Source organism: Callithrix jacchus, chromosome 10 (genome assembly GCF_049354715.1).
Source record: "Callithrix jacchus isolate 240 chromosome 10, calJac240_pri, whole genome shotgun sequence".
Taxonomy (NCBI): Eukaryota; Metazoa; Chordata; class Mammalia; order Primates; family Cebidae; genus Callithrix; species Callithrix jacchus.
The window spans coordinates 7,309,482-7,321,529 of record NC_133511.1 but is presented as its reverse complement, the minus strand read 5'-3'; the positions used below and the strand labels follow the sequence as shown (position 1 = coordinate 7,321,529).

Genomic DNA, 12,048 nt, shown 5'->3' with positions numbered 1-12,048 from the left:
AGGAGCAGCTACACCAGTAACTTTTAAAATCCCCGTGATTTGGAAGAAATGTTTGGCAGACATTGGTTGCTTCAGCTACAACTCAGTGGCCATAACTTATTACTGTAACGTTTTTCAAGTTATAAAAGGCAATAATGTACACAAATACATCTATATCCATTTTTTGCAGTTGCAAATATATGTTGGATAATCTACCCTGTATGACATTCTGTGTGATCATCTTAGAAATCTGTTACATCCAGCTTTCTCTGTGTATCTATTGTCATTTATTTAAAAAATAATTCATTGACCATATGAAAAGAATGAAGTTGGATCTTTACATTATACCATATGCATAAAAATACTCAAAATGAATTAAAGACTTATACAGAAAAGCTAAAACTGTAAGATTCTAAGAAGAAAACAGGAGAAAGCCTTCTTAACATTGTATTTGGCAATGATTTCTTGGATATGATACTAAAAGCACAGGCAACAAAGCAAAAAATAGATAAAGCAGCCTTCATCAAAATTAAAAACTTGTACAGCAAACAACACTATCTGCAGAGTGAAAAGGCAGCCCACTAAACGGGAGAAAATATTTGCAAATTGTGTATCTGATAAGGTGTTAATATCTACAATATATAAAGAACAACAAAAATACAACAATAACAAAACAATTAAAAACAAAGGACTTAAATAGACAGTTTTCCAAAGAAGGTAAACAAATGGCCTTGAGCACATGAAAAGATACTCAGCGTCACTAATCATTAGGGAAATGCAAATCAAAACCGTAGTGAGATACCACTTCACACACATTAGGATGGTTATTATCAGAAATGTGGAAAATAACACGTGTCAGTGAGGATGTGGAGAAATTGGAACTCTTGTGCATTGCTGATGGGAATGTAAACTGGATCAGCCACTGTGGAAAACAGTACAGTGGTTCCTCAAAAAATTGAGCATAGAATCACCATATGATTCAACAATTCCACTTCTAGATACGTACCCAAAAGAATTGAAAGCAGGGACTTGAACAGGTATTTAATACACCCATGTTCATAGCCGCATTATCATAACAGCCAAAGGTGGAAATAACTCAAATGTTCATTGATGGATGAATAGAAAAGAAAATATGGTATGCATCTATATGGGAATATTATTCAGCCTAGGAAGGAAATTCTGACGCATACTACAACATGGATGACACCTGAGGACACTATGCTAAGTGAAATAAGCCAGACACAGAAGGACAAATATTATATCATTCTACTGATGTGAACTAGCTAGAATAGTTAAAGTCACAGAGACAGCAAGTGGAACAGTTGTTACCGGAGGCTGTGGGAGGGGCGTGGGCGTTGTTATGATTTAATTGATACAGAGTTTCAGTTTGGGATGATGAAAAACACTCTGGAGGAGGATAATAGTATTGGTTGCAAAACAGCCTTGAGCATAGTAATGTCACTGAGTTGTACACTTAAAAATGCTTAGCACATTTTGTTACATATGTTTTACCACAATAAAAGTAAGTCATTGAGGCCGGGTATGGTGGCTCACACCTGTAATCCCAGCATTTTGGAAGGCCAAAGCAAGGGGATCACTTGAGGTCAGGATTTTGAGGCCAGCCTGGCCAGCAAAGCAAAGTCCCACCTCTACCAAAAATACAAAAGTTATCTGGGCGTGGTGGCGCGTGCCTGTAGCCCCAGCTACTCAGGAGACTGAGACATGAGAATCACTTGAGCCCAGGAGGCAGAAGTTGCAGTGAGCTGAGATCATGCCACTGCACTCCAGCATGGGTGGCAGAGAGAGACTCCGTCTCAAAAAAAAAAAAAAAAAAAAAAAGTCACTGAAAATCAGTTACACAGTACTATTAAGCAAATAGCTGGGCACAAGATGGAGAAGACTCAGCCCCTGCTTCATCGAGCTCATAGTTTAGTGGAGGATGCAGCATTTATTTATTTATTTATTATTTGTTGGATTTATGTGGTGTTGGTTGAATGCCATAGTTATGATTTGGACTCAGTCGTTGAAAGGTCTAATACATGGGAATATCTCGACAAGATATATGCCTGATAGAGATCACTTTTATGACCCTGTGAAACATGATTTAGGGTAGACGATAAGATTTTATATAGAAAATCTCAGCCAAGTATCTGGAGACAATGAGGTAAGGGAATTAGAGTAATTAAGAGTCTAATTAGTTAACTACTAATTAACCTGTGCTACATCCCTTCACTACTGCTGTGTTCTTTTCAACTGATATGTTCATTTACCCCAGTTTATATTCTGGTGCCAGCCTCTTCTTCCCTGCACCACTGCTTCTACTATTTGACATTCTTTTTACTTTTGTGACCTTGAACTAACATTTTTAGTGATTTCTGAATACGTGGGTTCCTCAGCTGTAAAATGATGACGATAGCCTGTCTCACAGGCCTGTCAGGATAAATGAGACAATGCATAAAATACTGATTAGAGTATCTTACACATAATAAGAGCTCAGGAAATGTTAGTTATTATTATTTTAATGATCTTTTTTCCAACCATTTTTATAAAATGGTCTCATCTTATTTTTTAGAATAATTTCCCAATATTTCCTAGCTCCTTAAACCCAATTTGGAGAAATCCTCACAAAATTTCCTCCTATTAATTCACTTCTCTACATATCAGTTATGCTGAAGATGCTTCCTCCTATTTTAACATATAACCTGAGGTTATTTCCTGGACTTTTAGCCGTTTTGAATGGATTACTTGGGTGTACAATACAGTGTATGTTACTTTGATGATTAAAGAGGGCATTATCTGAGGCTAAGAGAGCTGTGGAACTGGAAATACTAATTTGTCAAATATTGTATATACCTTAGTTCTCTTTGATTGCCAGCCTTATCTCCATAATGTAGTTTATTGTTAAATTTTTCCTCTTTTGTTAGCTTGCCGATTAGATATTCTTATATTGTTTTTTAACTGGTAACCTAGACATTACAGCATGTGACTCTGACATTATAGTCTACCTTAAATTGGCGTGTTTACCCCTTCGTGACAGTGTCAGACTTCATTAATAACATTTAACCCCTCCTGCCTTCTATCGTATTATTATTATTTTATTGCTTTGAGCTCTTAACCTTCATGTGCATTTCTTCACACTATTTACCCTCTCTGCTATTCTTTCTTTTTTCCTGCATCTTCAGACCTTTAGAGGAAGTAGCCTTCTTTTGCTTGAAGAGTTCTCTGTCCTGTTTTCGGTAGTGTAAGTGTACTGGTGACACATTCTCTCAGCTTGTGTGTGTCCGAGATCTCTTTATGTTGCCTTCATCTTACCAATGATGTTTTTAGTAGGTATTGAGTTCTTGATTGACAGTGCTCTGTATTTTCCCCTCTTTTTCATCTCCGTGATTCAATCTGGGTAATTTATACTGACCTGAACTATAGTTTAATACTTATCTTTGTAAATGCATCTAATTTGCTAAATATTTAAATTCATCTTGTTTTCTAGAATTTCTGACTTCTTAATATTTATCATTGTTGAAATCCTTGATCTTTTCCTCTGGATTTTTGAACATGTTAACTACAGTTATTAAAAAGTCTTTGTCTGGAGATTTATTTCTATGGTCTGTTTTATTTCCTCTGTTTTTCAGTCCTTTGGTCATCATTATTTTTAGCATACTTTATAATTTTTCGCTGTATGCTGGGCATTTTATATTAAAGATTTGGGTACTTTTTCTCCGAAGAAGGTTAGATTTTTCTGAGAGCAAGCAGGTAAAGCATAAGCAGATCACTTGCATTCTGCAGAGACCTGCTTTTATGCTTTATTGGGGATGATTTATATCTGTTTTACTTTTGTTCCTACTTCTGTGATGTAGCCCTTCCGGGTCTCACGTGAAAGCCTGGAACGTACTCCAAGGCTATGACACTTTAGCAGATCTTAAAGTCCAATGTCTGTCTCTCTAACATCGGCTGCTAGAATTTCTGTTTAGCATTTTAGCTTCCCAGCTGCCACTCTGCTGAGTTTCTTGGAATTTTACCCTATGTACATGCCACTTAGAAACTGGCAAATGCTTCAGAGGGTGTTTGCATAGTGATTTTTGGAACAATTTTCCTGCATCTCCTTTATCCATAACTCTGTTCTCCAGCGGCCTTGACCTCCTTGTATGCCGAGCCCTGTCTTTTCAGGCCACTGAGACTTCTGCATTCTGTTCGTATTCTATCAGCCCACATTGTGGCTTAGCAGGTAATCTCAGGAGAAAGTTAGAGCCAGTCTAGAGCTCTCCGTGGTTTGCTTTCCTTCTCTCAGGGATGACAGCTCTCCAAGGCCTGCGGGGTCTCTCCGTACTTTAAGCAGCGGTTTCATGTGTTTCATCCAGCCTTTCTGGTTGTTTTCAGGGGGAGAATTAAACCAACAGCTTCATCGAGGCTGTAAGTAGAAGACTCCGTAGTATAGTTTACAGAATTCCTTTGTAAAGCGTTACATAGATGAGTAATGTCAAAGCACTTCGTGTTACCGCTTAGAGCCCTGTGAGAAGCCATTTAGTTGTTTCATGGATTCCAGCCCGACTGTTAGGGAAAAAGTGACAGGGAAGATGAACAGAAATAAAATTTGCTCTTCTCTAATTTCTCTTTCCTAATCACTTTTTTTCTTAATCACAGAACAGAATGCCCTTTCCTCTTTTTTTCTTTTTTGTTTTATAAAAGATATTTTGTTAGATTTTCTTACTGTTCGTCCTAATTGAAAACAGTCCTGTGGTCAGTTATATTTTCTGATTTCCTGTCTCTTCCAGGTTGATAATGTGTTTTGGTTTATTTCATTAGGAACGTAGAGTGGCAGCTCTCCAAGAACTTGTTCGGCTCCTCAGACCAGGTGGGAAGGCACTCATTTATGTCTGGGCAATGGAACAAGAATATAATAAGCAGAAGTCCAAGTATCTTAGAGGAAACAGAACTAGCCAAGAAAAGAAAGAGGAGATGAACGGTGATACCTCAGTGCAGAGGTTGCTTGTGGAGCAAATGTCTGATTTGGGCAGTCGAGACTCAGCATCTTCTGTTCCCTGCATTAGTGACTCTCAGGAGGGAAGAGGTGATTCAAGGCAAGTGTCTGATTCCAAGCTGCCCATTCATGTTAACAGGACTTCTTTTTATTCTCAAGATGTACTGGTTCCATGGCACCTTAAGGGAAACCCTGATAAAGGCAAACCTGTTGAGCCATTTGGTCCCATAGGACCCCATGACCCAAGTCCCGTGTTTCATCGTTACTACCACGTGTTCCGGGAGGGAGAATTGGAAGCTGCCTGCCGGACCGTGAGTGATGTCAGAGTTCTGCAAAGCTACTACGATCAGGGAAACTGGTGTGTGATTCTTCAAAAGGCCTGAATACTTACCTGAATACATCATATGTAAAGAGGAAATGCTCATTTACAATAAAAAAAAAAGAGAGAGAGAGAGAGACTTAATTACCCCATAAAGAGAAAATTTGTGGGAAAGTACCGAAGGAACGCTGAGAAAAATTTGGAAATAGGGATTCATTGGGAGACATTCAAATGGCTGCTGTTGGCTGACATCACAGATGTGACACAGGCTCCTCCTACTTCCCGCTAGAGGCGACTTCTAAAAGTGATGGAGGCAGTTTGTGCAGTGTTTGTAATTCTTGGATGAGAGTGAGTCCAGCATTTTGAAGGTAACATTTTTTAGTGAAGTGCTACTGAATGTTCTAAATTATGTAAGATTTTAGGGGCGTAGTTATATCATGTGTTAAGACAGAAAATATTCCTGGCCAGTGGACAATTGTATGAAGTTTTTTTGTTTGTCTCTCTTTTTTTTTTTTTTGAGACGGAGTTTCGCTCTTGTTATGCAGGCTGGAGTGCAGTGGCACGATCTCGTCTCACTGCAACCTCCGCCTCCCGGGTTCAAGCAATTCTCCTGCCTCAGCCTCCTGAGTAGCTGGGATTACAGGCACGCGCCACCACACCCATCTAATTTTTGTATTTTTAGTAGAGACGGGGTTTCACCATGTTGACCAGGATGGTCTCCATCTCTTGACCTTGTGATCTGCCCGCCTCGGCCTCCCAAAGTGCTGGGATTACGGGCGTGAGCCACCGCGCCGGCCTGAAGTTTTACCTACCATTTTTAGCTCTGTAAAATCATAGATAGTAACCATTCTGTTGCCATACGTGACTAGCTCAGGCCTGGATATATAGTGGGTGTCCAATAACATTTAGTCAATCAGATAATACCCAGAAGTTAGTAGGAGTTTCATTCAACCGCATGCCAGTTCCTATTTTAAGTCCTGGAAATGGAGCAGTGAATTAGAAAAAGCAAAGCTCTTGCCCTCATGGTGCTTATATTCTAGAAGAGGAGACAGACAGCAGGCAAATAAATAAATAGATACTATGTGTCAGATATGAGAAGAGGATTCACCTTGGAGCAAAAGATTGCTTTAAATGGCTGAAGTAACTACTAATCCTAATTTATTATTGTCAAGAATTCATTGGTATTCCAAATTCATTGATCAGGGTGCTATAAACTACCCAAATATGCACCTTTAACTCCTTTGTTTAAATGACGAAAGTTAGAATGTGATCACTCAGACCTAACTGTGCCCTTAGAGCCAAAGCTATGGTGTCATTATTGGTTATTTCTAGTTTATTCACAGTTTGTCCCAATTCAGGTTCAATCGGGTTATTTAAAAAATCTATACAGTATTGCATAACAGTAACCCAGTTAACTTACCACTTAGGTCAGGTTTCCAGGGGGAACAAAGGCAGAAAGTTAACCGTAGGTCAAATGATCACATAGAACGGAAAGGCTTTTTTTAAAAGAAAAAATTTCTCCAACACTTCACGCCCAGTACTCATTATTTTTGTAGTAGTAATGCTTAAGACTGTTGAAAGAAAAATTGCTTTCTGTGGATCATAGCTGCCTATATAATTAATATATATTGTTATTAATGCTAGTGATACTTGATCTTGAAGCATCAAGTTTTCAGAAACCTGTAGTAATCAATTACAGGTTTTAGATGAGAGGGCGATTATTTTTGTCATGGAATTTCAGTACAACATCCAGATGTACTGGTCCCTCTGGATGAATTTATAAGGCTCATGATATAGGAAGAGGAATATAGGGCTAAAAATAGTTTTATTTCTGATATAAATTCTGGTACTTTACATCAAAGTTCGAAGTCAAGTTATGCTAATCAGTTTTAAGATCCCAATGAAATAGATGATTTTTCTTTGAAGATGAAAAATACCAAAATTGACTCAAACAGAGAGAGAAAATGGAATAGGCTGAAAAACAGCATAGGAATTCAGAACTTGGCTCTAGAGTCAGATTTCCTGAAAGTTGAATTCTAGATCTGCCATTTATTAGCTGTGGGATTCTGGGCAAATTTTTTAACTTTTCTATGCTTCGGTTTTCTTAGTTGTAAAATTGGAAGAGTTCTTATGAAAATTCACTGAACTGATCCTTGTGTAGATCGTAGAACAGCATAAGAGCATAGTATGCATTTGGGAAATGTTCATCAGTATTATTCCCAAAGAAGCTTAAAGGGTTTTAGGTATTGAGTGATAACAAATCTAGTTTGTTAATTGTGTAATAAAAATCTGTGTTCTTGCTGACTTTTTTTGGTCTGCTTACTCTTAAAAGTTGAGACAGATGTTTTAAAATTTGCCACTATGATGATGGATTTCTCTATTTTTCTCTGTAGGGTTGTCAATAGCAATAGTACAAATCTGGAAAAAGTCCAAATGTTCATCAACAGGAGAGTGAGTCTATTAGTCAGTTCATACAGTATGTTACTATACAAGCAATTAAAGTGAATATACTTATAAGCTGTAATATAAATGAATTTCAGAAACAATGCTGACTAAAAGAAGCCATACACAGAGTGATTCCATAAGATTTCTGCAGAGTTTAGGAGTCCTCAAGACCACTCTTACTTCTGACACCAGCTACAAAGTTCAGGGTCCCCAAAAGAACACCCCCACTTCTGATGCCAACTACAAGTTTGGGGTTCGCAAGACAATCATCAGGTTTGATAATTTGCTAGAAGGCCCACAGAGCTCAGCAAAACTGTTATACTCAGGGTTATAATTTATTACTATAAAAAGGATACAAATTAAAATCAGCCAAGGGAAAGGTGTAGGGGCAGAGTCCAGGAGAGTTCCATGCATGCAGCTTTCAGTTGTCCTCTCCCAGTGGCACTGTGGACGGAACTGACTTCTCCCAGCAATGTTGTATGACAGTACAGCGCTGGTGCAGCGATGCCAACCAGGGACGCTCACCCAAGCTTTGGTGTTCAGAGTTTTTATTGAGACTCAATCACACAGGCATGGTTGACCACACATGTGGCTGACTTTTAGTCCTCAGTCCCTCTGGAGGTCAGGCTGATATTGCTTGGCCCAAAGTCCCCAGGTAAACAGACATGCTTATCAGGTAGCATATTCCAAGGGCTAGAGATCAGCTCCCAGGAAACCAGGGCAAAAGCCCAACCTCTCTTTGTATAAGGTTAACTTTACTACACAATTTCCCTTAGGAAAAAGTTCAAAAACCAGTAATATCAAAGCATATTTTTACAAGGCTGAGTAATATTTTTGGTTAGAGGGAAGGAGTGGCCTTCTTGTATGTTCACAATGTTTTCTTTTCTCCCCTGGGTGGTATTTAAAATGGGTGTTTGCTTTGTGATAAACCAGTGATATGATTTTTATACTTTTTGTATCTATATTAGAAGCTTCAAAACTTAAGTTTGACAAAGCTCTAAATTAGCACAGTTGAAATCTTTAAAAATATTTTTATATCAGCTTTTGTGAGGTATAATTTGCCCATAAACATTAACCAATTTTAACTGTACAGTTTGATGAGTTTTGAAAAATATGTAATCATCACCACAGCCAAGATGGAGAACATTTCCATCACCCCCAAGAGTTTCCTCCTGCCGCTTTCAATCAGTCCCCTCCTTCTATGGCGAACACTGGTCTGTCCTTCCATTGCTGTACCTTTGCCTCTTCTGGAATACAAGAATATACCTAGTAGACAGTTGTGTCTGGCTTTTTTCACACTGGGCAGCGCTTTTGAGATTCATACATGTTCTTGCATATAGTTTATTCCTTTTTATTGCTCAATAGTATTCTATTATATAGATACATCACGACTTATCCATTTACTATTCTGGATTGCTTCCAGTTTAGAACTAATAGTTTTTTTAATCTATGAACATTTGAGAACACGCTTTTGTATGGACATAGGTTTTCATTTCTCTTGGGGAAACCTCAGAGTTGACTCCCCTGGATCATATGGCAAGTCTATGTTTAACTTTATAAGACACGGCCAAACCATTTTCCAAAGTGGCTCTACCAGGTTCCGTTCTCATCAGCAGTGTTTGAGAGTTCAGTTGCCCTACATCCTTGTCGGCACTTGATGTCATCAGTCTTTAATTTTAGTCATTCTAGTCGGTGTGTAATGGCTTTGCTTTAAATTTGCGTTTCCACAATGACCAGTGATTCGGGGCGTTTTGACGTATGCTTCTTTGGCTGTTTGTGTGTCTCGTTTGGCCAAATCTCTTACTATTTTGTAAAGATTGAGTTGTCTCCTTTTTAATGACTTACGTGAGTTGTGAGTATTCTGGATGCAAGTACTTCATTGTAGGTACCTTTTGGAAGCATTCTCTCCTAATTTGTGGCTTGCCTGTTTGTTTTCCTAGCAATACCTTTTGAAGAGCCAACATTTCAAATTTTGATGAAGTCTAGTTTATCAGTGTTTTACATTTTATAGATCAAGCTTTTAGTGTCTTATTTAAAAAATCTTCACCTAACCCAAATTGCGAACATTTTCTTTTGTATTCTAATCTCTGAGTTTTATAGCGTTAGCCCTTACGTTCAGGTCTACCATCTATTTCAAATTAATTTTTGTGTGTGATGTGTGGTGGGAATGAGCTCTTTTTTTTTCTATATGTGGCTATCTAGTTGTTTCAGCATCATTTAGAAAATACTGTTTTCTTTCCCAAATGAATTCTTTGACACCTTGGTGGAAAATTCGTCAACCATGTATATGTGAGCATCTTTCTGGACTCTGTTTTGTTTTTTTGATCTATGTGTCTATTAATATTTTTATACCAGTCCTACACTGCTTTGGTTACTGTAGCTTAAGTCTTGGCACTCGATAGTATAAGGCTTCTAGCTTTGTTCTTTTATGCACTTAATATCAGTTTCAAAAATCTATGAAGCAAAAACTGATGTAACTGCAAGAAAAATAGATGAATTCATAAATGACAAATCCATAGTGGAGATGATGAACATCTACTTCCTTTCTAGAACATTTAATACAGAAGTACATAGAAAGTAAGGATATGGCGGACTTGAACAACATAATCAGCCAGCTTCGTTGGCACTTCCAGGTTGTTCAGCCAACAACAGCTGCGTACACATTACCCTCCATTACGTAAGGAACATACACTGAGGAAAACCGTATTCTGGGTCACAGAACGTGTGGAGACAAAAGTGACTTCATCTTGGGTGCTAATCCACCATGTTGACTTCCGAATAGCTGCAGTACTGTACTTTTACTGTCCCTAGTATAAAAGAACATGTCATGCAAATTATAGGCTATGAGAATTCTTGCCTGTTCTAGAGGGTTGCTTTTACTGTCTTGCTGGAGAACATGGACACCTGTCTTGTGGCTGGCCCACGACCACGCCTCTGTTTGTAAATTCCCCCAATATCAACATCCTTTCTTGAAAAACTAAATTTGCTCGCCTCCTTCTTGGCTTCTTCCGCATTTGGGGGCCACTTTGCATATACAGCCCATTCACAGAACAAACAAGACTCAGTACATTTAAAAGATTCAATTCGTACAAAATTTGCTCTCTGACCACAATAGAATTAGAAAATTTTCTGTGATCTGAGACACAAGAAAAAAAGAGAGGAAAAAAAGGGGAATTAAGTTAAAAATTAATGCAAAAAGATCTCTGGAAAAAGCCTCAAATATTTCGAATCTGTATAACCCATGGATTAAGGAATAACTCCAAAGAGGAGTTAAAAAGTATTTTGAACACCATTAAAATGAAAGCACAACAAACCAACATTTTCAGGATGCCCTTTGGGCAAAAAAGAGAAACCGCAGCAGGCCTGAGGCTGATGTCCTCAGAAAGGCCTGGCCTCTGGCTGGCATCTGAGAACCTGGATTTTGGGAGCACTCCCACCAACCTCACCGATCAGGGTGGTTGACTATACCTAAACTGCTTGTGCAAACAATATGGTTTATGGTGAACCCCTCCTTTCCTTCCGGAAATCTGGAATTTGGGTGCCAGGGTGCTGATGTGGCCGGTTCCCAATAAAAACTGTGGGTGCTGAGTCTGTTAACTAGTTTCCCTGATGGGCAACATTTACACTTTTAACTTCCTGCTGGAGGTATTACGTGTGTCATGTGTGACTCCACTGGGAGAGGACTCTTGGAAGTTTGCACCTCATTTCCTCCAGACTCTGCCTTCTTTTTGTTGTTGTTGTTGCTGTTTGAGCAGAGTCCCGCTTCTTGTCACCCAGGCTGGAGTGTGCAGTGGTGCGATCTCCACTCACTGCAACCTCCGACTCCTGGGTTCGAGCGATTCTCCCGCCTCAACCTCATGAGTAGCTGGGATTACAGGCACCCGCCACCATGCCCAGCTAATTTTTATATCTTCAGTAGTGACGGGGTTTCACCATGTTGGCCGAGCTAGTCTTGAACTCCTGACCTCAGGTGATCTGTCCACCTTGGCCTCCCAAAGTGCTGGGGTTACAGGTGTGAGCCATGGCACCCAGCCTCAGACTTTGCCTTCTGTCCCTTTTCACTTTGCTGTCCTTTGGCTGTAATAAACAGTAGCCATGAGTGTGACTATGTGCTAAGTCCTGTGGGTCCTCCTAGTGAACCATTGAACCTAGAGATACTCTTGGGAACTCTCAAAACACTAAAATTGTACATGGGAGAAATTTTTAACAGTAAATTCCCTGTATTAGAAAAGAGGAAAGTTCTTAAATCTAAGGGCCTCAACTCCTTTTTAAATAAACTAGAAAAAGAAAAGCAAATGAAATACATAGTACTCAGAAGAAAGGAAACAAA

General features: G+C 38.9%; 1 protein-coding gene across 7 annotated transcripts in view; it reads left to right on the top strand.

The window, feature by feature from the left end:
- Positions 1-7,575, top strand: part of ALKBH8 (alkB homolog 8, tRNA methyltransferase) — a 67,607-nt gene extending 60,032 nt beyond the window's left edge. For all 7 annotated transcript variants that reach the window (XM_035264430.3, XM_035264434.3, XM_035264433.3 and 4 more), the window contains one exon: positions 4,780-7,575. In XM_035264430.3, coding sequence (XP_035120321.3) covers positions 4,780-5,337 — 558 coding nt within the window. In that variant the 3' untranslated portion in view covers positions 5,338-7,575. The remainder of the gene's footprint in view (positions 1-4,779) is intronic.
- Positions 7,576-12,048: the final 4,473 nt, after the last annotated feature.